The 24,760-nt window shown below is 52.4% G+C and overlaps 2 protein-coding genes across 2 annotated transcripts in view; both read left to right on the top strand.

Moving 5' to 3' along the window:
- TTC38 (tetratricopeptide repeat domain 38) overlaps positions 1 to 11,780 on the top strand; it is a 29,040-nt gene extending 17,260 nt beyond the window's left edge. Inside the window, exons 8-14 of the mRNA XM_006888028.1 lie at positions 3,882 to 3,941; positions 6,404 to 6,442; positions 7,530 to 7,611; positions 10,257 to 10,422; positions 11,144 to 11,303; positions 11,431 to 11,504; positions 11,687 to 11,780. Coding sequence (XP_006888090.1) covers positions 3,882 to 3,941; positions 6,404 to 6,442; positions 7,530 to 7,611; positions 10,257 to 10,422; positions 11,144 to 11,303; positions 11,431 to 11,504; positions 11,687 to 11,780 — 675 coding nt within the window. The remainder of the gene's footprint in view (positions 1 to 3,881; positions 3,942 to 6,403; positions 6,443 to 7,529; positions 7,612 to 10,256; positions 10,423 to 11,143; positions 11,304 to 11,430; positions 11,505 to 11,686) is intronic.
- Positions 11,781 to 15,636: 3,856 nt separating this feature from the next.
- Positions 15,637 to 24,760, top strand: part of GTSE1 (G-2 and S-phase expressed 1) — a 25,275-nt gene continuing 16,151 nt past the window's right edge. Inside the window, exon 1 of the mRNA XM_006888124.1 lies at positions 15,637 to 15,949. Within this exon, the coding sequence (XP_006888186.1) occupies positions 15,637 to 15,949 (313 nt within the window). The remainder of the gene's footprint in view (positions 15,950 to 24,760) is intronic.

Below are 24,760 nucleotides of genomic sequence, written 5' to 3'. Positions count from 1 at the left end.
GGGGAGAGCCAGGTGTGTGGTGCAGGACGGACCAGGCAGTGAGGGCAGGACGGACTGGGCAGTGAGGACAGGAAGGAGGTTTGCTGCGAATCAGAGTCAGTGTCCAGGCTGAGGAAATGCTTCAGCACCTTCTAGAAAGACGTGTGACTTGAGTCGAGTTGCAGTTCCCCCGGCCTGCACCACAGACCGAGTGACCCAGCAGCAGGAACCCGGGGGCTTGCTGTTAGGAGGTGGGAGCCTGGACTCAGGCAGGCAGGGCCGTGCTCTCTGAGGTTCTGGAAAGTCTCTTCACCCACCGGTGGCCCCTGGCACACCTGCTTATTTGGCATCGCCCCCCTTGGTCTCCATCTTCATGTGGCCTCTTCCTTGCACGTCTGTGTAAAAATGGTGTGGACATGGGGGCGCGGTGTCTGACCCCCAGTAAACAGCATCAGCTGTGAGGCCAGCCATACCCTGCACTCCTAATGGGCCTACCAGCCCTGATGCTGGTTCCCCACCCACGGCCCTCACTGCTTCTCTGCTGGGCGCGATGACCACCACAGTGACCACTCGGAACTCACAGAACATACTCATCCTTACGGGGTTCCTTGGGAAGGTTGTTCCGTCCAGCAGAAGAAACCCCCCCGCTCAACACCACGCTGCCCTCACAGCTCCTCTGTTTAAGCCACCGTCAAAACCGCTGTCTACGTCCATCTCACCGGGGTCTTCTTCTCTCTCCTTCGCTGACGCAACTTTTCCAACATGATGTCCTTCTCCAGGGCCTGGCCCATCCTGATAACGTGCCCAGAGGATGTTCTATAAAGTCTCTCCGACCTCGTTTCTAAGGAGCACACTGGCCATGCATTTTCCAAGACCGCTTTGTTTAGGAAAGTAATGTGCAACCATTCTGGATTCTGGATACGGGTTTTCCATCAGGACAGCCTCTTCCTGGCTGTGCCCGTCCACAGGCAGGCCTCTCTCTGGCCATGGCCCTGACCTTGAGCAGGTCTTATACAGCTCTTTCAGCTCTGTTGGTCTAAGTGCTGAGGGTACCCTGCCTAGCTGTGTGCTGCCCACTCCACCATAAACCCCTGCCACAAGGGCACACAGCTTTCTTCCTCAGGCCAAGGAGCACACAGCTCTCTCATGCCAGCCTCCTTGTTCTGCTGCCACCACCCGCACCATCTGTCCAGTGTCATAGCTCTGTCCCCTGAGTCAAGGAGATGCCTGGTGCCGGGACTTGGGTCCTGAGGACACCTGTGCATCTCTCTTCATGCTCACTGGCTGTGGGCTCCCGATTTCTACCTCAGGGGCATCTTCTCTGGGGCCTGCTGGGGCGAATGGAGCACTCCCCACGTCCAATGCTAGGGCAAATGGAGAAATTCCCGCATCCATTGCTGGGGCAAATGGAGCAGTCCCCACATTTATATTGTGAACATCTTTTCTGCATGGCCCCACCCCACAAGGGTGCCATGTACCCTGTTTACATTATTAACCACATGCCCAGTGCCCTCGATGGTCTGCAGAGACCTCACATTTGCATAGTCCCACCCTGTCACATTCCCAAGAACGAGGATTCAACAGAATGTGGAAATTACAAAAAAATATTATTAACACATGTAAGCAAAATATTGCTGAAGATCAATCAAAAATGGCTAGAACAGCACATAGATAGAGGAACTGCCAGAAACTCAAGCAGGATTTAGAAGAGGCCGTGGCACCAGGGATCTCATTGCTGATGTCGGATGGATCCTGGCTGGAGCAGAGAGGACCAGACGAATGTTCATTTGTGTTTCATTGACTATGCAAAGGCATTTGATTGTGGATCATAACATATTATCACTAACATTGAGAAGAATGTGAATCCCAGAACATTTGATTGTGTTTATGGGAAAACTACCTAGAACAAGAAGCCATTACGTGACACAGCAAGGGAATACAGCGTGGCTTAAAATTAGGAAAGGTTAAAAAAAATTAGGAAAGGTGGATGTAAGGGCAGAGCTGTATCGTTTTTCCGTATCTACTCAGTCTGTATGCTGAGCGAATCGTTTGAGAGGCAGGATTTTATGAAGGGAATGTAGCATGCAGATTAGGTGTTATGAAGATGAAACAACCTTGCTTGCTGAGAAGTGAGGAGGTCCTGACGTTGACTGCAGAGGATCAAACACTGCAGTTTTCACTGCGGATTATTACATTTCAACACCAAGAGAACCAAAGGCCACACCACTGGACCAACAGGCAACATCATGATTGAGGAGAAAAGACTGAAACTGCCAACTGACTTGTCTTGCTTAGATCCATGGTCGTCTCCCTTGGCACCAGCAGTCGGGAGATCAAGACACATTATGCCTGAAAAAATCTGCAGTCAGGGACCTCTCCACATTACTGAGAAGCAACGTTGTCAGTTTGCGGACCAAGGTGCCTCTGATTTAGGCCATGGTCTTTTCAATCACTTATGCATCGCAGAGCTGGACAGTGACTAAGGGTGACAGAAGAAAACTTGATCCCTTTGAGCTGTGGTGTTGGAGAAGAGTCCTGAACGTCCCACGGACGGCCAAGAGAACAGCTATGTCTTAAAGTGCAGCCCGTGTGCTCCTTGGAGGCAAAGATGATGAAGCTTTGTCTCACATACTCTGGGCATGTTGTTAATAGAGGCTGTTCCTTGGAGAAGAAAACATACTTAGGGAGGTGGAGGGTCAGTGAAGGAGAGGAAGACCCTCAGCCCGGTGGACCGACACAGCGACTGCAGCGAAGGGCTCTAGTGTGTCAGAGACTGTGAGGCCGGCACAGGACAGGACAGGGTTCAGATCTGTTGTTTACAGCACCTAACAACAACAACCGGTTTCAACGGGTCTACTGAGTCTGGGCTTGTTAGGAATCTGCTTTCTGCCCTGTGTCAGCTCCTGCCCCATACGGGTCATCCGCTGTCCCTGGTCAGAATGGTAGGTAGAGGAAACCAGGCGTCCCCCAGTCCTGGCCTCAGGGTGGAAGTGATCCACTTCAGAAGAAGCAGTCTTCTTCTCTTAGACGTTGGTCTCCTGCTTTCTCTTTTGCTCCTGACGAGCAGAGACCGATAGTTACGCCTTTATCAACATAACCTTTTTAGGGACACAGTTCAGCCCGTACAGAAGGCGTGCTTGGAGCAGGCATGCACGCAGAGATGGCACTGGGATAGGAAGGCACCCCCAGTTCTGGTAGCTCCTGCCAGCACCTGCTGTGAGCCTGGGTGGACGTCTTCGCCCCGTGACTCCTGGGCCCTCTGACAGCACAAAAAGGCCCTGTGGTAAGGAGGAGTGCACCTTCGTTCATCTGTATCCTACATGTGAGGAACACTTGGCTTTCCTCTCTGCAGCCCCTGCGTCCACTGTCCACTTCTCTCAGCCTCCGTTTTCTCCTTTAAATCCAGGGTAGTGGTCACTACCTCTCAGAGAAGGTGCTGGGTGACCCTTCTTTCCTCCCGTTAGTTCCGAGCTGTGGTCAGTACAAGGACTCCTGGTGGTGTGAGCCGTTGAGCAGTCAGATCAGATGGCCCCACGAGGCACTTGTCACACAGGGTCACTCTGAGTAACCCCACGGTGCCCAGCTAGAACACTGAGTAGGCGAATCCCTAGATACAGGAAGTAGGCTGGCAGTTTTGGGGGGCTGGATGCAGAAAGGAAAGGGGCATACCTCCCAGTGAGTTTAGAGGCCCCTTTTGGGGAGATGAGAGCGTTTGGGAACATTGAGAGGTGGCTGTTGTAGGTACAAAATGTCTCTGTTTTTTTGTTTTTGTTTTTGTCTACTCTAAAATGGTTAATTTTATGATGTGTAACTTTTATTACAATTTACAGAAACCCAAAAGCCCCTTTTGGGTTTTTTTTTCTTGGACTGCTTTTTCTCTCATCTCCTCTTTCTCTCCCCAGGATTCTGACATGCTGGCCTGTCATAATTACTGGCACTGGGCTCTGTACCTGATTGAGAAGGTAAGACGATGCCTGTGCTGCCTCACCCCAGAAGATGCTCACAGAGAGGATGCTTCCCACCTGCTGCACGTGGTGGAGCGTTGTTGTTGTTGTTGGGTGCTGTGGAGTCGATTCTGATGCACAGAGGTCCATATACTACACAGCAGATTTGTCCCGTAGGTTTTCTTGGCAGATCTACTCTTCCAGAGCAGACCCCCAGGCCTTCTTCCTGCAGATCCAATAGTTGGGTTCTAACCACCAGCCTTTCCTTTAACAACTGAACACTTAGCTGTTTGCACCATGCAGACTCCTTGATTCCAGATAGCTTTAATCTTAGCTGGTAGCTTTTCCAGCTGGGAACTCTCTAGGGGTTGTCTTCATGACTGATGTTGGTATAGCAGAAGTACCACAAAGGGTTGGCTGTTACAAAAGGAGACTTGTACTCTCAGCATTTTGGAAGCTGGCAGTCTGAGTTCAGGTGTCAGTTCTAGGGGAAGGCTCTCTCTGCCGGCTGGCTCTACGAAGGTTCTTGCCATCTCTCTTCTCCTGGGTCTAGGAGTTTCCCAGCACAAGGGCCTGGATCCAGATGACGGGATCCTTTAAAGGTTCTCTGTCCTGGTGGCTGTTGGCCCCTCTAATCTCTGCTCACTTGTTTAACTCGCTTCTATCTCAGAAGCATTTGACTAAGGCTATAACCTCTTCCTGTAGATGACAGCATCATTGCCTGTATCCTTGCCTTCCTGACGTCATAAAGTTTAGGACTTATAACACTTGGGATAACTGCATCTGTCACATAATGAAAGGTGATTCCATCATACTGAGAATCATGCTCCAGCCATGTTCATACATGTTTGGGGAGCAGGATTCAGTCCATGACATTTGTCACTGTCTGGCTCTGGAAATCCTATGTGTAATTAATGGGTAGAGTCAAGGCCAAGGGGTCCCTCCGTTGGTGGATTCTGCTCGTGTCTCTGCAGCCATGGCTCCCACCCCACTGACCTGACTTGAGGGGGCCATGAGGCTCTGACAGTGCTCGTCCAGGGTCATGACTCCTCCCTGGGGCTGGTTGACTGAGGTCTTCACATAGTCCTGTTTATAGAGAAAAGCTGGGGGCTGGCCAGCGTCCAGAGGGGAGTGCTTGGAGTATGACAACCAGACGGGACCAGGGAAACAAGACAGTGGAACACCAGGGGGAAAGCAGCACAACCCCTGGGTATGCAGTTAAAGAAAATCAGCCAGTACGGGTTAACACTCATCTAATGTGTGTTGGAAACCTTTGCTGTGGACTCTGTTCTGACTTGTAGTGACTGAGTGTTGGGATAGCGCCTCAAAGCCTTTTCAGTGGCCGATTTTCCCAAGGAGATCACCACCTTTCTTTCCAAGTGCCTGTGCATGGACTTGAATCTCTAATCTTTTGGTTAGCAGCTGAGTACGTTAGCTGCCTGTACCACTAAGGCACTCTGCCAAGTGGAGACTGATGAATGGATAGGAGGAGGTGGATGGCCAGACAGGGCGATGCCCTCAAGTCAGTTCCCACTGTGGCGCTCTCGGGTTTGGCCAGCACGGTGCTGCCTGGCTGTGTCATCCCCAGGCTGCCTGGCATGTTCATGGCCACAGCGTGGTGACCATGCCAGTCCATCTCCCCGACTCGCCCTCGCTCCCACTGACCCTGTACTTCACCAAACATGACGTCATCCTCCTGCAAAAGACTCTTCTTGATGGCCATCTACAGGAGGCCGGTGGACAGTGTCTGTTGGGAGCCAAGGCACTTTCCTGGACTGACTTCCGGGAGTAGATCCCCAGGCCCGTCTTCCGAGTCTCAGCCTGGATGCTCTGCTGTCTTGTCCCTCGTGGGTGACCCTGCTGGTTTTGAAACACTGTTGTCCGAGCTTTGACTAGAGCAAGAGCAAGACAGTATGCCTCACTGAAGAACATGGGAGCCGTGTGTGTGTGTGTGTGTGAGAGAGAGAGAGAGAACTAGAGAGAGAGAGAGAAAGAGATAAAAAATTAGGAGAAAACTGGCAATAGTTTAATGTGGTCATTTCTAATGAGACGATGCTGGACCTCTGAGGTCTCTCATGTACTCAGGCCCTGTGACCCAGGCCCAGCCACTGCCCACACACTGAGGGAAGGCAGTCGAAGGTCCAGCACCCAGAAAGGACATGGCATGCATGTGTTCATTTCATTTCTCAGCAAATAAGCAAATACATGTCACTTTGTCCAAATGTGACCACATCAGGAGAGACAGTCCCTGGAGAAGGACATCATGCTCGGCAAAGTACAGGGTCAGCCAGTCAGAGGAGGAGGCCCTGTGAGACGGGTTAACACGGTGACTGACGGGGCTCAAGGCAGCAGCCGTCGTGAGGGTGGGGGACAAGGCAGGGCTTCGCTCTGCTGTGCACGGATCCCTGGGAGCCGGCGTGACTGAGTGGCACCTCACTGCGAGGACAGTGTGATGTGAGCCTGAGCACTTTGTCTTCCAGGGTGAATATGAGGCCGCGCTGACCATTTACGATAACCACGTAAGTGTGCGCTCGCCCATCGGGGTTTACTGCAGCTCAGGGAGCCCCTCAGAGCTGGCCCGGCCAGGACAGACAGCTTCCCCAGTGAGGCGTGGGACAGACAGCTTCCCATGCGAGATATGGGGTGATCATCAGATGCCCCACTGTAACACAGCACAGGCCGTTCACTGGGTTTGTTTGCCCATGGGTGTGTGTCCATTTCCAGATGACAGTATGTGAACTCGGCCGTATCAGTCTCCTCAGTGTCATATATTTTATGTAGCTTCAGAAAATTGATCTACAGATTTGAGAGAAAAAAATAAAGCACCTGCCCTGAACCCATAAGGGACCCCCAAAACCAAAAAACCCAGTCGCTGTCGAGTTGACCTCGACTCCCAGCAGCCCCAGTGTCAGAGGAGACCTGCTGCCTGTGGGGAGCAGACTGCAGGCTTCTTCTGCGGTGCCTCCAGGTGACCCACTCCTCCCCGTGTCAGTCAGCACCAAGCATGGGGACCGTTTGCAGTACCTCGGGACTCCACCAGGCTCCCAGTGAGAATATACCAGGCACCAGAAATCATAGAAATTCCTGGTGTTGTGATCCAGACACCAGCGAGAAGCTCACAGAAAGGGGGTGCCCTCAGTCAGGACTCTCTAGGAAGCAGGAACGAAGCCCACTGTGAATGAGGACCAGGTGCCCCGAGTGGCTGAATCTAGAACTAAGAGCAGATGAAATGAGTCTCCTGTGGCAGGGGCTCAGACTTAGGGTTGGGGGGTTCCCTCAGTGACGTGAGGTGACTGGGCATGGGAGGTGACCTTGAGGATGAGAGGTGATCTGGGATGGGAGTTGGTGACTTTGGGGATGGGAAGTGACTTGGAGAGGTGAGGTGACAAGGGTGGGATGAGGATGGAGCCTATTCTGCATGCCCCATCGTCACTGGGTTCCCCCCTTGGCCCCTGAGCCTTCGGTGAGAGGACGGCTCTGAGTGGCCAGATGCTGAGGACTGTGGAATTAGCTCCCATGGGCTGAGGGCTCCACTCCCAGGCCTGGCCGTCCTGTGGCCCCTCCCCCTCTCCCCTGTGCTCTGTCTGTGATGACCTTGTCTTCCAGATCCTGCCCAGCTTGCAGGCCAGTGGCACCATGCTGGACGTGGTGGACAGCTGCTCCATGCTCTACCGGCTGCAGCTGGAAGGTAGCCCAACCTGCCCTCCCTGGCCCCTCTCTCCTCCCTCACACATCAGAGGCAGAGGTGCCACTGCACGGCCAAGGACGGGACACTAGTGCGTCCTAGCTCCAGACCCTGGTCAGGCATACCGTGGAGCCGGCTCCCGCCAGCTCCCAGCCCCGTGCTGCCCTCTCCTCCAGCTCCCACTGCCTTCCAGCCTCAGGCTTCAAGCCCAGGGTTACACCTGCCGTCCCCACACCTGCCTACCAGCCCTGCAGGCCAAGGTGGCACGTGTCCACTCGCCTCTGGATGCTGTCCCTTTCTAGGACAAGGAGGCTAGGGTTTCTCACCTGCCTGGCATCTGAGGAAGGCTTCTCAGGGTTGTTCCCTGCTCTGCGGGAAGGTGGACAGTTCCAGCAACCTTGGGTGCAGGGCCGTCTCCCCTCTCCCCACACTCAGCTGTGGGCCCTGGGACACTGGATCCACTCTCGAGCAGAGGCCTGGAGGCCTTCAGGTGGAGGTGAAGGGTAAGCTGTGGAAGGAGGCAGGAATCTTCTCAGGGCTTCTGGGAGGGCTTCCTAGTCAAACGTCTAGGCTGTTCCAGAGGGTTCCAGAAGGCTTCGTAGTAAAATGAAATGTGAGTGGTAGAAGGATGTGTGGGGTCTTCCAGAAAGTTCCTGAAGCGTCCTAGTGGAGGTGAGCTGTGAGCTACAGAAGGATGTATTGGATTTCTGAAGGATTCTGAAAAGTCTTCCTAAAGAGAAGAATCTGTGGGGTCTAACAGAGGGTTCTGGGAAGTTGACCTAGTGGAGGTGAAGTGTGAGCAGTCGAAGGATCTGTGGGGCCTTCCAGAAAGTTCTGGAAAGGTGTCCCAGTGGAGGTGAATATAAGTAGTGGACAGATGCCTGCAGTCTTGTCAAGGGAAGAAGAGCAACAGACACTGCTTGCAGTGACCACATGGCCAGAGATGACTTGGGCCTCAGCGGTCAGCAGCCCACGAAGGACATGAGTGAGGGAGGTTTGATGCGGTCAGATAAGAGGAGGGACAGAATTGGGGAGCCCTGGAGAGCTGGGGCGAGGACAGCCCTGGGCAGGCTCTCATCACCTGAAAGGAGACCTGTGGGCAGTAAGGACCGAGATCGGGCTGAGGAATTCAGGCCTTGCCCTGGGCCTCATGGGGTGGAGCTTATGAGCAGTGGGCCAGGCCTGTGGGACCAGAGGATCCCGGGCAGCAGGCAGAGGCAGAGGGCTTGAGCCTGGATCTCCAGGATCCAAGGGTGTGGACGTGAGCCATGTCACCCATGTAGAGAAGACTGGTGGGTGCTGAGACTCAGAGGTGGCGGCAGCTGCTGAGGGCAGGACTGGCAATGAATTCACTTCCTCACTGTGCAGGGACTCAGACAGTGGACACTCTGATGATTGAGAAAGTGGGATTAAGGGCAGTGTGTATAAGTGCCACGGAGCCCGCCTGCAGGAGACCTGGGACCGAGACAGTAGCTTCCAGAAACCAGGTCGGGGGAGGGAGGTGTGTGAGCCGAGCAGCACGGAGGAGCCCAGAGGCAGGCGGGAGCCATCCCGAAGAACTTCCATCCAGAGCCTGTTACGTGGCAGGTACACTGCTACCTGAAACCTGGAAGGATGTCACGAGTGGGTTCGAGGCTTGCCAGAGGACTGGAGACTTCCTTCAGTGTTGTAAAGGATTTAATGTCACCTGGAACCCTGCCATCTGTCCTGGGTTCCTGAGGGAGAACATCCAGCACCTGGGCCTCTCTCCTCACTGGAGGCCCCCACACAGCTTATGACGGACATCCTGAGGAAGTAGAGGGAACTCTCAAATTTATAACCCCTCAAACACCCAAACCTGCCATTGAGCGGAGTCCCAGGCAACGCTGTAGGACAGGGCAGAGCTGGGGCGGGAGGCCTCATATTACTATATGACACAGACAGCAGGTGGGTTCCACTCACAGGACCACTGGGCTCTCAGTTTCTGGCCGGTAGGTTAGAAATGGAAGGGGTCCTGGTGGTACAATGGCTGAAGTTCTTCACTGTTAACCCAAGTGCCCGTGAAGAAAAACGAGGCCTTGTGCGAGATTCCCGCCATGGAGACCCTGTGGGGAGGTTCTACTGTCCTAACAGTGTTGGGATCAACTCAATGGCGGGGCTTTGTTACACGTGAGGGGACCCTCAAGCTGGCAGTGGGCACCCTGAATGGGTGGCGAGAAATGCCAAGTCTTGTCATCAGCTGATCAGGAGTGAGGGGCCTAAACTTGGGGTTGGCACCAGAGGTCTTGGGCAGACGGGGCGTCTGAAGAACCGGGCTTGTTGGGGGCTCTGGGGGTCAGGAGGCAGGGCTGGGTGGGCAGCTGCTATGTGAGAGGAGAACTGAAGGTGGCCTGCAGTGACCGGCCTCCCTTCACAGTTTGGGGTAGAAATGTGAGATTGGCTCCATTTCTCTGTAAAGTCCCCTCTGCCATGTTTCTCAATTTGCCTTCTGCTCTGTGCATTTGTGGTGTTTGTAGCTGGACAGAGTTCATGTCACCAGGGCCAGGACACCTTGGCTGAGGCTCCTGCTGGCAGGGCCTCCCACCTGGACCAGGTCACCAGAGCTCCCATGAGTGTCCAGGGAGGGGACCCAGGGGGCCTAGCCTCACCAGGTTCTCCTGTGTCCTCAGGGGTGCCGCTGGGTGGGCGCTGGAAGGACGTCCTGCCTGTGACCCGGAAGCACAGCCATGATCACATCCTCTTGTTCAACGATGCCCACTTCCTGATGGCCTCCCTGGGCGCTCGGGACATGGGGACCACACAGGAGTTGCTGGCCAGCCTGCAGGAGGCCAGCGAGTGAGTGTGCAGGGACTGGCAGGTGTTGGGGATGCACTGGGCACTCTCGACACTGCTTAGTCCTGGGAGGGGGCTGGGGTCCAGCTTGGGAGACAGTGGGTGGCAGTGACCCACGAAGCCAGGCTCTGCCTGCATGGCCCCGCCCAATGCCATGCCCACTTCACAGATAAACAAACTGAGGCTAGGACTGGGGGCTTGGAAAGCCAAGGGAGAAATACCCCTCAACACCCATGACCTTGAAGTTGATTCTGACAAGCAGTGACCCCTTCATAGTGACCTAGGACAGGGCTTACAAGGCTGTACATCTGACTGCCTCATCCTTCTGTTGAGAAGCAGGTGGGGGACGTAAACCAAGAAGCACAATGCTTCATCCACTGTACCACCAGACCTTCCAGAACTCCCCGGACCCACTGCCTTCAGGAGCAGATTGTCTTAGCATTCTCCCCTTAGAGCAGCCAGTGGATTTGAACCATTGACCTTTCCGCTTTCACCCCAACACATAATCCACCACACCGCCCAGGGCTTGGTAGTGGGTAGGACCCTGGGCAGGCCTGTGGGCAGAGGCTACTCCTAGCCTGGGCTGTATCACCCTGTCCTCTCACCCCTCCGACCACCTCTGTGTGCACTGTGCTGGTGACCCGTGGGAGCTGGTGTCCGGTGGGAGGACAGATGGATGACCTGGTGGGGGTCCCAGGGCTGAGTAGTCCCCTGGCCTCTGCAGGTCCCCTGGGGAGAACTGCCAGCACCAGCTGGCCCGTGAAGTGGGGCTCCCACTGTGCCAGGCCCTGGTGGAGGCCGAAGGTGGGAACCCTGACCGCGCGGTGGAGCTGCTCCTGCCCATCCGTTACCGGATCCCCGAGATCGGAGGCAGCAACGCCCAGGTGAGCCCACGCCCCGGGACCCGCACCTGTAAATGGGGGGTGAGGACGGCGTGGTGGCAGGACCCTGTTACCCTCTCGTCTGTCTGCACCCTGTGTGATGGATCCTGGCATATCCCCTGCTTCTCAGAGGGATGTCTTCAACCAGCTGCTGATTCATGCGGCCCTGAACTGCACCTCGAACGCCCACAGGCACCTGGCCAGGTAAGCCCCCCTCTGGTGACACAGCCCCTCTCTCAGGGTCCCTGGTTCTCCCAGTTAGCGCTAGCCGACCCAGGCCCACCAGCCTCTGGCCTGCCCCACTCCCTACCCAGGCTGCCAGTGCCTGCCTCATGTCCCCAGGTTCTAGAAGGTTCTCCAGCTGGGACCCATGTCTGTTTCTGCAGGAGCCTTCTGATGGAGCGTGACGCCTTGAAGCCCGGCTCACCCCTGACCGAGCGGCTCGTCCGCAAGGCAGCTGCCCGCCACCTCATGCAGTGAGTGGCCTGGCCCCTCAACCAGCAGGACCCCACCACCTCCCGGGCTGGGCTGCAGAGCGAGAGGCCAGCTGGAGCCTGGCAGCTGGGCATTGGCAGGATTAGAGGACACCAGCTACCTTGCCCCATGGTCAGTCTTTCCGTGTTTGTGCCAGGTGCCAGTGTGTGGCTTCCACTGTCATGTGGGGACTCTCTGGCTGCCCAGGGCCACCTCCTGGGAATCGCCCTCACTTCCTCTCTGCAGGTCCCATCTGCCTTGTTGCTGGTGGGGGTAGTGAGGCTGTGATGTCTGAACTCAGGGGCTGTTCTTTCATGGCTAGAGCCGAACCACTGTGAACCCTGGCTCGGCCCCCGTGCCCGCTAAGGGTGGTGTCACCTGCTCACCTGGCTATGCGGAGGCCAGCCTTCTGAAGAGAGGACAGGTGGCACGGTGCTCTTCCAGTTCTTTCCATGGATACTGAATTAGGGGTGACACAGTCAGGGAGTGGTGGGGTCCCAGGAGGGATGTGGGTCCTCCAGTCCAAGAGAACCCGACTCGGAGTCCTGCAAACAAACAAAAAACCTGGGTTGTCTCCGTCCACGAGTGCTCTCGTGCTTTGTCCTTCTTAACACTGTGATTTGGCAGATCACCAGATCATTCTTCCATGGCATTGGTGGGTGGGTTTGAACTGTCGAACTTTTTAAGTAGTTAGTTGTTGTTAGGTGCTGTAGAGTATGACTCATAGCGACCCCATGAACGACTGATCTGAACCCCGTCCTGTCTTGTGTCATCCTTTGACACACCCAAGCCCATTGCCTCAGTCACTGTGTCAGCCCACCTAATTGAGGATCTTCCTCTCTTTCACTGCCCCTCCACCTCCCCAAGCATAATGCCCCTCTCCAAGGAATAGACTCTCATAGCAACATGTTCAAAGTATGGAAGACAAAGTTTTATCATCTTTGCCTCCAATGAGTACCTGGCTGCAGCTTCTCTAAGATTATTTGTTGGTTCTTTTGGCTGTCCAGAAGATATTCAGTACTTTTCCGTACACAGCTCTAAAGCATCAATAATTCTTCCATCATCCTCATTCACTGTCCAGCTCTCAGATGCACGGCAGGTGACTGAAAAGACCATGGCCTGAATCAGGTGCACTTTAGTCCTCAAAGTGACATCATTACTCTTCAATAATTTGGAGAGGTTCATGACTAGACTTTCCTACTGGAGTATGTCTCCTGATCTCCTGACTGCTGGTTGCCAGGTGTACTGCTTGTAGATCTAATTAAGATGAAGTAGATGACAGTCTCAGTCCTTGCTCTGTCCATTGTGATGTTGCCTATAGGTCCAGTGGTGAGGATATTATTTCTTGATGTTGAGATGCAGTCCATATTGAAGACCTTTTTAAAACTTTTGTAGCAAATGCTTCAAGTCCTCGCTTTCAGCAAACAAGGTTGTATCATCTGCCTAATAAAAGTTATTGACTAGCCTTCCACTGATCATGGTGTCACATTTTTCTTCATAGAGTCCAGCTTCTCGAATAATTTGATCAGCATCTAGATTGAGTGGTTATGGAGAAAGGATACAGCCCTGAGGCACACCTTTCCAAATTTTAAACCATGCAGTGTTCCCTTGCTGTGTTCATACAATAGCTTTTTAGTTTGGTGGAGCTCCCTGATTAAAACAAGCTTGGAAGCAGGAGTGGCATCCAATTCTGAAATAGTTTGCCTCTGGAAACCCTATGAACTTAGAGAAACAATGAAAGTTATAAAAGTGTTCAGGTGTTTCATTCATAGGGTTGCTGAGTCGCCTATGACACGGCACCTAACAACACCAGCATGCTTCATATGAACACATTTAAGAGTTCTGGGATTCCCCTTCTTAATATTAGCCCATCATTTGTTATGGTCCACATAGTCAAATGCCTTTGCATAGTCAATAAAGCACAAATAGATACTCTTCTGATATTTTTTTTAATTTCAGCTAGGATCCATCTGACATCGGCAATAACATCCCTGGTGCCATACTGTTGTTGTTAAGTGCCTTCAAGTCACTTGGGATTCAGAGACACCCTGGGTACAACACGTCTGAATCCTGCTCTATCCTGTGCCAAACTCATCGTCTGTGACACACCTACCACTATTATCCCAGTCAATGAGCCAATCTATCTCATCCGAGGGCCTTCCTCTCTTGTGCTTCCTCCACCCTCCCAAGCATGATGTCCCTCTCCAAGGACTGGACTCTTTGCAACATGTCCAAAGTATTGTCAGACGAAGCTTCAGAATCCTTGCCTCCTAGAAGCAGCCTGGCGTCACCCTCTCCAGGATGAATCTTTTCGTTCTCTTAGCAGTCTGTGGTATATTCAGTGCTCCTCTCCAGCACCACAGCTCAAAGGCATCAGTTCTCCTTCTGTCATCCCATGTTGTTATTGTTGTGTGCCGTCGAGTCGTTTGTGACTCATAACGACCTTATGTACAACAGCCCTATACCCTGCTCTATCCTGTGCCAATCGCATGGCCTCTGACACACCCATCCCGATTGTCCCAGTCACTGAATCAATCCACCTCATAGAGGGTCTTCCCCTCCTGCGCTGTCCCTCCACATTACCAAGCATGATGTCCCTCTCCAAGGATCTGTCTCTCCTTACAACATGTCCAAAGTATGTCAGATGAAGCCCCAGAATCCTTGCCTTCAAGGAGTAGTCTGGTTTAACCCTCTCTAGGATGAATCTGTTTGTTTTCTTGTCAGTCCAGGGTACATTCAATACTTTTCTCCAGCACCACAGCTCAAAGGCATCAATTCTCCTTCTATCTTCCCTAGTCATTGTCCAACTCTCTGATGCATAACAAGTGGTTGCAAAGACCATGGCCTGTATCAGGCGCACCTTAGTCTCCAGAGAGACACCGTTACTCTTGAGTACTTTAGAGAAGTCCCGAACAGCAGACTTTCCCATCGGGATACGTCTTTTGATTTCCTGGCTGCTGGTGCCAAGAGTGTTGACCGTGGAGCCAAGCAAACTGAAGCTGTGAACAATCTCAATCTCTTCATCATCCATCCTGATGCTACCAATTGGTCCAGTGGTGAGAATCTTTGTCTTCTTGACATTGAGCCCCAGTCCATATTGAAGGCTGCAGTCCTTGACTCTTCACAGCAAGTGCATGAGGTCCTCCTCAGTTTCAGTGAGCAGGGCTGTGTCATCTGCATAACGCAGATTGTTCATAGATCTTCCACCAATCCTGATGCCACAATTCTCCTCATAGAGCCCAGCCTCTCTGATAATCTGTCATCCCACAGACTGTTCTAAATCAAGCTTGAACGTCTGGCAGTCATGTCCATGAACTGTTTTAGCTGTTTTTTAATGACCCTCAGCAGTATTTTGCTTGCATGTGATATTAATGATATCATCTGATAATTTCTACATTCTGAAAACCCTCTGTGAGTTCAAAGTGCCACCTGCACTTCTCTGCCTGGAGTCCAGTATGAGTGGACAGGACCAATGAGCCCGCGGGGCGAGGGAGCCTATCAGCGGCCGCAACTAAGGGTGGTAACCAATCCGGGGGCGGAGGCCTTGTGCGCACGCGCAGTGCTCACCCCGCCGGCGTGCGTGTGGACTACAATCCCCAGGGTGCACCGCGGCGGATGCTGACGCTGCCCTTTTCGAACCGGCCAATCGGCCTCCCGAGCGGCCCCGCGCGCCGTTTAAATCCTCGGTGCGGCCTCGTCGGCGCAGCGGCCGCTCGGGGTGAGGAGGTGGCAGGGCCCGGGGTCAGGGCCGGAGGGGCCGGGAGGGCCGGCCGCCGAGTCGGGGCTCCGTGACCCGCGCGGCCCGGGGAGGGGGGACTGCTGGGCTCCGGCCCCTGGACGCCGTCCAGTGCGGCCTCGGGCGATGCTGCCGTCGGGGCGTCCACCTCCGTCCTCGCTGGCTCTGGACCCCCCCTTCCCGTCCCCTACCCCGGCTTTCCCCAGTGGTCAGCTGCAGCATCAGGACTCCGGGGGCCCACCAGCTGACCTCTGGCCTTCCCCCCGCAGGGACTTCTGGGCAGCTCTGTGCATGGAGGGAGGAGGCCTCTGCGAGGGGCTTGCAGCCAGCCCAGCTGGACGTGCGGCCATGGACGCTCCTATGAAGGACGGTGAGGCCGATCGGGGAGCAGGGGGTGGGCAGCGAGGCCGTCAGGGCACCGTGGAGGCGGAGTTCCCGGGTCCCCGATGGCCTGTCCCCCACGCGCTGACCCCTGGCACTCCCTAGCCACCGGGCTGTGCCACTTCCCGGGCCTCTTGCGTCAAGTGCGAGCTGATGGGGCGCAGGGTGGTGTGTCCCGCCTTCGGACCTCGCTGTGGCCAGCTCCCTTGGATGGCCAGCTCCCTTGGGTGTCCACCTCCCTTGGGTGTCCACCTCCCTTGGGTGTCCACCTCCCTTGGGTGTCCACCTCCCTTGGGTGGCCAGCTCCCTTCGATGGCCAGCTCCCTTCGATGGCCAGCTCCCTTCAATGGCCAGCTCTCTTGGATGGCCAGCTCCCTTGGGTGTCCACCTCCCTTGGGTAGCCAGCTCCCTTGGATGGCCAGCTCCCTTCGATGTCCAGCTCCCTTCAATGGCCAGCTCTCTTGGATGGCCAGCTCCCTTGGGTGTCCAGGCTGTCTTCACCCAGGAGGGGATCGCCTCTCTGTCCCCCAGAGTCCACCCCCTGAGAGGTGCGGGGCAGGGCCCTGTGGGCTATGCAGCCAGGTCCCTGTGTGTTCAGTGGTGGTGTCCTGAGCCCTGACCTCAGCGACCCTTGGAACAGCAGCTCTGAGGCTTTCCGAGCTGACCTCACCATCTGGGCACACGGATCCCCATGCCACAGTCTCCGTCTGTCCTTTGTGCTGTCAGATACAGACAGCCTTTTCTCCCTGTTCACTTTAGCTTTAAACACGTGTGTATACAGACAGGCACAAATCATTACTGCACTTTGCAGATAACTGTGTCCTCTCATGAATGGAGGGTTTGTGGCAACTTGGAGTTGAGTGGGTCTGTCAGCGCCCTTTTTCCAGCAACATGAGCCCCTTTTGTGTCTCTGTGCCTGCTTTTGGTCATTCGCACAGTGTTTCAGATGTTTTCATGATGACTGTTAGGCTGCTGTTGTTCTTATGAGCCACCCAGTCAGCTGTGACTCATTGTGACCCTGTGGCCAGCAGATCAGACCTTCCCGCGCTGTCCTCAGCATCCCTGGTACACTTTGATAATGGTCACCGTGTCAGTCTTGGTGAGGGTCTTCTTTTTCTCTCACCTTTTCCAGCATGATGTCTTTTTTCCAAGGTCTGGCCCGTCCTGACCACATGCCCAAAGTGTGGGAGGGGAAGTTTCCCCATCCTTAACCTCTAAGGGGCACCCTGGCTGGACTTTGTCCAGGACAGACTTGCCTATTATTTGGCAGTCTGTAGTTGATTTGGTGATCCATTACCACACTTCAAAGGCATCAAGAACTTCCGTCATCATGATGCATTGTCTAGTTTTCAGATGCCTCGGAAACAATTCAAAAGACCATACTGGATCAGATGCACCTTAGTCTTGAAACAGACGTTACGATTTCTTAGTACTTTTGGAGAGGTTCTAGACAGCGGATTTTCCCAATGCAACATATCTTTGGATTTCTTGGCTGTTAATCAGTATGTGTTGATTGTGGATCCAAGTAAAATGAAATTGTTGGCTACTTCCATCTTTTCTTCATCTGTCATGCTGTTGCTTATTGGTCCAGTGACGAATAATTTTGTTTTCTTGGTGTTGAGTGCAATCCATTCATGAAAGCTGTATTCTTTGATTTTGTGCAGCAGATACTTCAGGTCCTCCTCAGTCTCAGCAAGCAAGGTTGTGTCATCTGCATAACATAGGTTGTTGATGATTCTTCCTCCAATCCTAACATCTTCTTAATATAGTCCAGCTTTTCGCTTAAATGATTCGCTCAGCATAGAGATTGAATAGGAATGGAGAAAGGATACAACCCTGAAGCCCACCTTTCCTCATAAACTACGCAGTGTCTCCTTGCTCATCAGACAACGACTTCTAGATCTAGGTATAGATTTCTCATGAGCACAGTCAAGGGTTCTGGAATTCCCATTCTTCTCAATGTTAGCCATTGTTTGTTATGATCTACACGGTCATACGCCTTTGCATAGTCAATAAAACACAAGTAATTATCTTTTTTTAAATTTTTATTGTATTATTTTTACGTGTACCGTCAAATCAGATCTGACTGGTACAGGAGGAGATTGTCCCCTCCTTCTCTAGCAGAGTATCTGGTGGATTTGAACCACGTACTTCTGGGATTGCAGTGCAGCATCTTGCCACTAGGCCACCAGAGCTCCCTAAGTAATTATCTTTTTATATTCTTTGCTTTCAGCCAAGATCAGGCTGACGCCAGTGATATCCCTCATGTCATGACTCCTCTGAATGCAGCTTGAATTTCTGGAAGTGTCAGTGTACTACAATAGGCTCTCAACTACCACTGCCCATTGCTGTTTAGTCAGGACTGACCCATAGCTGACCCTCCAGTTGTTTTCAAAGGCTATAAACGTCACAAATGGAAATTGCCCGTCTTTCCTCTGTGGAGCAGCTGGTGGACTGAAGTGTGTGCCGTTGGGTTGACATCACAACTCCTATATCACAATAACAACTGTTGTTATTATTCACCGTGGTGTTGGGATCCACTCATAGCTGACGCACCAGTGAGTTCTCAGAGGCAGTAAACTAAAGGGGAGAAGACTGGCCATCTCTCTCCTGTGGAACAACTGGTGGATTTGAACCGTGTGCCCTAGGGTTGGCAACACAGCTCGTTTCCACTTGGCTACCAGAGCTCCCCGTAATGGACTATTGTGTCATGTAAACATAACTCTTCCAAAACGTTGACATGACTTGCTTTATTGCCATGTGCACACTGCAGTGATCTGGAACTGAGTGTCTCCAAGGTTAGCCTGTATTAGAAAACGAAAGGTTAGCCTATATTAGAAAACGATGCCATCTGTGCTGGATGACTTCTTAAGGTGGCATCAGTTAGGCCTGTGCACTCAGGTTATAAAATCATTTTCCCTTGGCTGGTTATTCATTGTTGTTGTTGTTTGTTGCCATCAAGTCGTAGACGACTCATAGCGACCCTATGAACGAATGGCCTGAGCACTGTTCATACATAGAGTTTCCGGAGGCAAGCCATTTCGGAAGTGGATGCCGCTCCTGTTTCCAGGCTTGATTTAGACGGGAAGCTCCAGCAAACACTGTCCACCATGGGTGCCCATTACCACGATTGGCACATCACTGTCACAGTGTTCAGCATCACAGCAACCACGAGTTACCTCTGTACAGCAACGCACAGACCAGTGCTATACCACCTAGAAGAATGTTTGACAGGAAGACAATTTGAACCTGGCTGAGGGCCACAGATGAAAAATCACCCACCTTCGGCTTGGTAGCATAACTTCCTTTCCACTAGGCCAACGAAGCTCGCTCTTATTTATTTTTTCATTGATGTACTTGGAATTTCTCCCTATGTGGTGTAGGTGTGCCTTTCCCTCTGCACTGCCCTCCCCCCATTTATCATGCTCATCTCAACACTTACACTGCTCATAGGTATGTTCTCGCCTAATAGGCTACTTTTGTTATTGTTATGTGCTGTCAAGTCACTTGCGACTCATAGCGACCCTGTGTACAATAGCCCTAAACCCTGCTCTATCCTGTGCCAGCCTTATTGTCTCTGACACACTGACCCCAATTGCCCCAGTGACTGAATCATTCCATCTTATCGAGGGTCTTCCTCTCCTGCTCTGTCCCTCCACCCTCCCAAGCATGACGTCTCTCTCCAAGGATCGGTCCCTCCTTGCATCATGTCCTAAGTATGCCAGACGAAGCCTCAGAATCCTTGCCTCCAAGGAGCAGCCTGGTTTAACCCTCTCTAGGATAAATCTGTTTGTTCTCCTAGCAGTCCGTGGTATATTCAACACTCTCCTCCAGCACCACAGCTCAAAGGCATCAATTCTCCTATCATCTCTAGTCATTGTGCAGCTCTCTGATGTATAGCAAGTAATTATAAAGACCATGGCCTGGATCAGGTGCACCTTAGTCTCCAGACTGACGTTGCTCTTCAAAACTCTGGAGAGGTCCCTGACAGCTGACTTTCCCAATGCAACTTCTTACATCCATTGTGCATTTTTTTGGTTAGGTTTGTGGTTTGTGTTTCGACCGGAAATAAGACCTTATGTTGTGTCTTCTTCCATTTATATGTGAACACAGTTCATTGTTGCGTACCATTTTCACTCCGTTTTTAAAATGATCAGTTCACTTGGTTTTAGTTGATCTTCATGTGTCTGCGCCCCAAGCTGTCTGTGCACCACGATATTCCTCCCTCAGACTTGTCTGCCTGGTCGTGTTGGTCCCGTGTCCACATACAATCTGTGGTGCTAGTGGACACCATTGCTATGTTCCTTCTTTTAATTCATTGCAGTGAAAATAAAAACAAAGGCATTGCTATAGCGAGTTCCTGTGGGGCCTGACGCTGGCCTGTGACTTACCGGCAGGTCCCGAGCGTTTCCATCGTGAGGGGATTATACTTCCCTCCTGCCCGCAGTTTCCATGCTTTTCTGTTGTGGCGGGGATTACACTCCTCTGCTACCTGCAGGCCCCCAGTGTGTCCGTCTCGGGGGCATTATATTCCCCTGCCTTCTGCAGGTCCTGCATATGTCCATCGCGGGAGGCTTATAATCCTCTACCCTCTTGGAGTGAGATCTAGCCAGTGACTTGCCCAGGGATGTAACAGGAGTGAAAGCTGTGCTTCCTGACACTTCTGGGAAGTGTTGTCAGACAGACATCCTTGAGAGCCTGTGTGGAATTTGCCAGTTCCCTTCTTCCTCCTGTGGAGACCAGTGGGGAACCTTGGGGTGGAAAGATAGCCTCTTCCAGTGTGCTGGGTGAGGATGACAGGGGCAGAGACATCCCCCCATCCCAGAGCTTCAGGGTTGGGGTGTGAAGTAGATGTTGGTATTTACAGCCCTTGAGACGTGGTAGAGGTTTGTTACTGCAGCATGAATTGTCACTGTTGAGTAGACTCCACGCATAGCCACCCTTGTGCAGCAGGGCACGCTGCCTGTCCCTGCAGTGACTTCACGGTCACCTGTCCCTGCTGTGACTTCGCGGTCACCTGGCAAGGTTGCAGCCCCCTGTGCTCTGAGTGCCTCCCCACCTAAGGCCACATCTTCTAGCAGCAGCGTGAGTCACACCTGTTTTGGTGGGTGGAGTTTTCACAGGCTTAAGTTTTGGAAGCAGATGGCCAGGCCTTTCTTCCTGGTCTGTCTTAGTCTGGAAGTTCTGCTGAAAATCTGTCTTCCACAGGTGACCTTGCTAGTATTTTAGGTTCTGGTGGCACAGCTTCCAGCATCACAGCCACACACCCATTGGCACAGGACTGCAAATCAGCAGATGACCGGTGGCAGCATCAGCTGGTCTGTCCTAACCCGTCAAACGTATTTGCTCCTGTTTTAGAAGAAATGCTGCTGTTCTCCCATTAAACCAGCATGTGGCCTTTTGTTGAGAGAGACACATTCCTAATCTGATAAAGTATATCTGTTCCTTTTTTTGTCAACATGTTTTAACTGATTGTTATTTGAGTAGTTAAAGCCTATTAATTTTGTATGTTAATAGTTTTCATTTCTTGTATGAGTTTGTCACAATTCATCTGTTACCCTTGTTTTGTTTTTGTCATTGGGTTTTTGGATTTTTTTCATCTGTTGCTCTTCGAGAGGAAAGGCAACCAGAGTGGAGAATGGCGAAACTGCCTCACACATACTTTGGGCCTGTTGTCAGGAGGGGTTGGGCCTTGAAAAAGACATGCTGGGAAAGGTGGAGGGTCAGTGAAAGAGAGGCAGGGCCTCAGTGCAGTGGCTGGACACAGCGACTGTGACAGTGGTCTCACGCGTATCAGAGATGCTGAGAATGGAGCAGGATACGGTAGACTTCAGGTCCTAGTCAGCTCGGTGCCATTTAACACAGGAAGAAGCAATTTATTTTATTTTATTTTATTTTAATCAGACCTGACTGGTACAGGAGGAGATTGCCCCTCCTTCTCCAGCAGAGCATCTGGTGGATTTGAACCATGTACCTCTGGGATTACAGTGCAGCTTCTTGCCATGATGCCACCAAAGCTTGCAAGAGGAAGCATTTTTAAAGTAGTATGTGTGCTTTTCCATATTCCTTTCCCACATATGGGGAGAAGATCATGTGATTTCCCACATATGTGGGCAAGGCCTTATTGTTGTTTTGTGCCATCAAATCACCTGTGACAGCTTCGAAGCCTGTCCTGAACCCCAGTCTCACTGACTCTGGTCCCCCAATACCCCAGTTACTGTGTCAATCCAGTTCATCCGGGTCTTCCTCTCCTGAGCTGTCCCTCCACCCTTCCTAGCATGATGTCCTTCTCCAAGGACCAGTCCCTCCTGGCCCAAAGAATGTGAGACAGCTTCAAAATCCTAGCCTCCAAGGAGAAACTTGGTTTCACCCTCTCTAAGACAGACCTGTTTGTTCTCTTGGCAGTCCATGGTATATTCAGTACTCTTCTCCAGCACCACAACTCAAAGGCATCAATTCTTCTGTCATTCTTAGTCATTGTCCAGCTCTCTGATGCACAGCAAGTATTTGTGAAGACCATGGACTGGATCAGGTGCACCTTAGTCTCTAGACTGACATCTTTGCTTCTCAATATTTGGGAGAGGTTCCTGAGCACAGATTTTTCCCAGTGCAATTCATCTTTTGATTTCCTGACTGCTGGTGCCAAGAGTGTTGATTGTGGAGCTGAGCGAGCTGTAATTGTTAACACCCTCAATCTCTTCTCCATCTATCATGGTGCTGCCAACTGGCCCAGTGGTGAGAATCTTTGTCTTCTTGATTCTGAGCTTCAGTCTATATTAACACATTGCCGCACACTTTTAAATTGACGACTGTGCTTAGAAACACATTTTTTTTTTCCTCCGATGTATTACCGTCATTTGCGGCAACTGTTAATGACTACAGTCTTTGACTTTCTGCGGCAAATGCTTCAGGTCCTCCTCAGTTTTGACAGCAAGGTTATATCCTCTGCATAATACAGATTGTTGATGAGTCTTCTTCCAATATAATCCAGCCTCTCAAATGATCTGTTCCACATATAGATTGAAAAGGTATGGAGACAGGACACAACCCTGATGCACTCCTTTCCTGATTTTGAACCATGTATTATTTCCCTGCTCTGTTCTGAGGACTTCGTCCTGGTCTAAGTTTCTCCTGAGCACAATCAAGTTTTCTGGGATTCCCATTCTTCTCAAGGTTAGCCTAACAATTTGTTGTGAGTAATGAACTGCACTGTTAGATCGCAGAAAAGGAACCATTCTGACAGACATGAAACAAGCTCACTTGTTCATAATAACACTTATTCTCTTCTGGATTGGCTTGTTAGTGTTCCTACCGAGACAGTTTATATTGTTGTGAGAGTGGTTCGTAATTGTCTTTGTTGAACAAGGCTCTAGTTTTTTGGTGTCATACTTGTGTCGTAGCAGAGTGCTGGAGGGTCTGCTCTCTGTGTCCCCTGAGCCGTTCAGAGGGCATGGCAATGACCGGCTCTTTGAAGATGTGCGGGAGCCTCCCCATACAGGTGTCTGGACATGTGCCTTCCACACAGGACGAGGCTTTGGTCCATTTCTTCAGTCTTGTGATTACTTACTGAAGATTTCTTTTTCTCTCTTCTGAAGTCAGTTTTAATTATGATATTTTTCTAGACAATCATCTGTTTCCTGCTGAGTTTTGAAGGTTACATGTGTTGGCTTGAGTGAACTGGCTTAGGAGTCTCCTACTTTCCTCTCTGTGGTTCAAACCCCACACTCACCTCACTGGCGTTGAGGGGGGCTGCAGCTCCCCGTGCCCCCATCGCCTGTCCGAGGCTGGGAATCCCACGGGAGGGTACTGCTGTCCCCCTCGGAGCCTCGGTGGAGTGCATCCCATGCTGGGAACCCGGCAGCAGAGCTCACTCCGCCGGTGTTACTGCTCCTGTCACTGGCGCGCTGCCTTTGCCTTGGGTGGGAATTCACCTCACACAGCTCATCTTGTTGCCTCACCCTGCTGCCCTGCCGGTGGGTTTCCAGAGGCTGTGGCTCTCACGAGGGACGGTGTCCGTCCTTCCTCGGGGCTGCTGGTGGGTTGGAAAGACCAGAGAGCCTCAGCTGGTGTTTCAGCCGTGCGACTCCCCTCAGGCTGTGTGAGCACCGTGTGTGCACCGTGTGAACACTGTGTGTGCATTGTGTGTGAGCACTGTGTGTACCGTGTGTCCACTGTGTGTACCGTGTGTGCACTGTGTGTGTGCACCGTGTGAGCTGTGTGTGTACAGTGTGTGCACCGTGTGTGTGCATTGTGTGCGTGCTGCGTGAGCTCTGTGTCTGAGCCCCGAGTGTGCACTGTACTGTGTCCCTCACAGGACAGGCCGGGAGCTCTGCACGTTTCCCTGAACCCCTGCCGAGTCTTGTCCCTTTGCAGGCACTCAGGGACTTGGGTGACATTTACCTCCTTGGAGGGGCTGACCATCTAGTTGGGGTGATGGACTAGGAAGGCCAGTGCAGGGGGAGAGAGGGTCAGGTGATCTAGGTGAGCTGGGCCTGGGGACAGTTGCCCAGTCCTTGTGTGACCTGCCCTGGAGTTGGCCCCTGACTCAGTGTGAACCTGACGAGAGTTTGGCTCCAAATGCTTCCCAGTCCTGTGCTACCCTCACGATGGGCCAGGGTCACACTGCCGTGGCCCAGAGTGGCTTTACTGGCTGATTTTGAAAGTGGGTCACTAGGCCTTTCCCTCTAGTCCCTCTTGGTCTGGAGGCCTCAGTAGAACTTGTGCAGCATGCAGACCTCTGTGGACAGACGCCGGAGGCTGCACATGAGGTGTCTTGGCTGGGAATAGAACCCATGGAAGGCGGGAACTCTACGCCCACAGGGGGCCTGTGGCCTGCTCCAGGGATGAGCGTGGGGAGCACGCCGGGATG

This window comes from Elephantulus edwardii, unplaced genomic scaffold (genome assembly GCF_000299155.1).
Source record: "Elephantulus edwardii isolate Elephantulus edwardi_28Jun2011 unplaced genomic scaffold, EleEdw1.0 scaffold00064, whole genome shotgun sequence".
NCBI classification, from domain to species: domain Eukaryota; kingdom Metazoa; phylum Chordata; class Mammalia; order Macroscelidea; family Macroscelididae; genus Elephantulus; species Elephantulus edwardii.
Note: the sequence above shows the minus strand (reverse complement) of the source record. Positions and strands in the feature narration are given on the sequence as shown.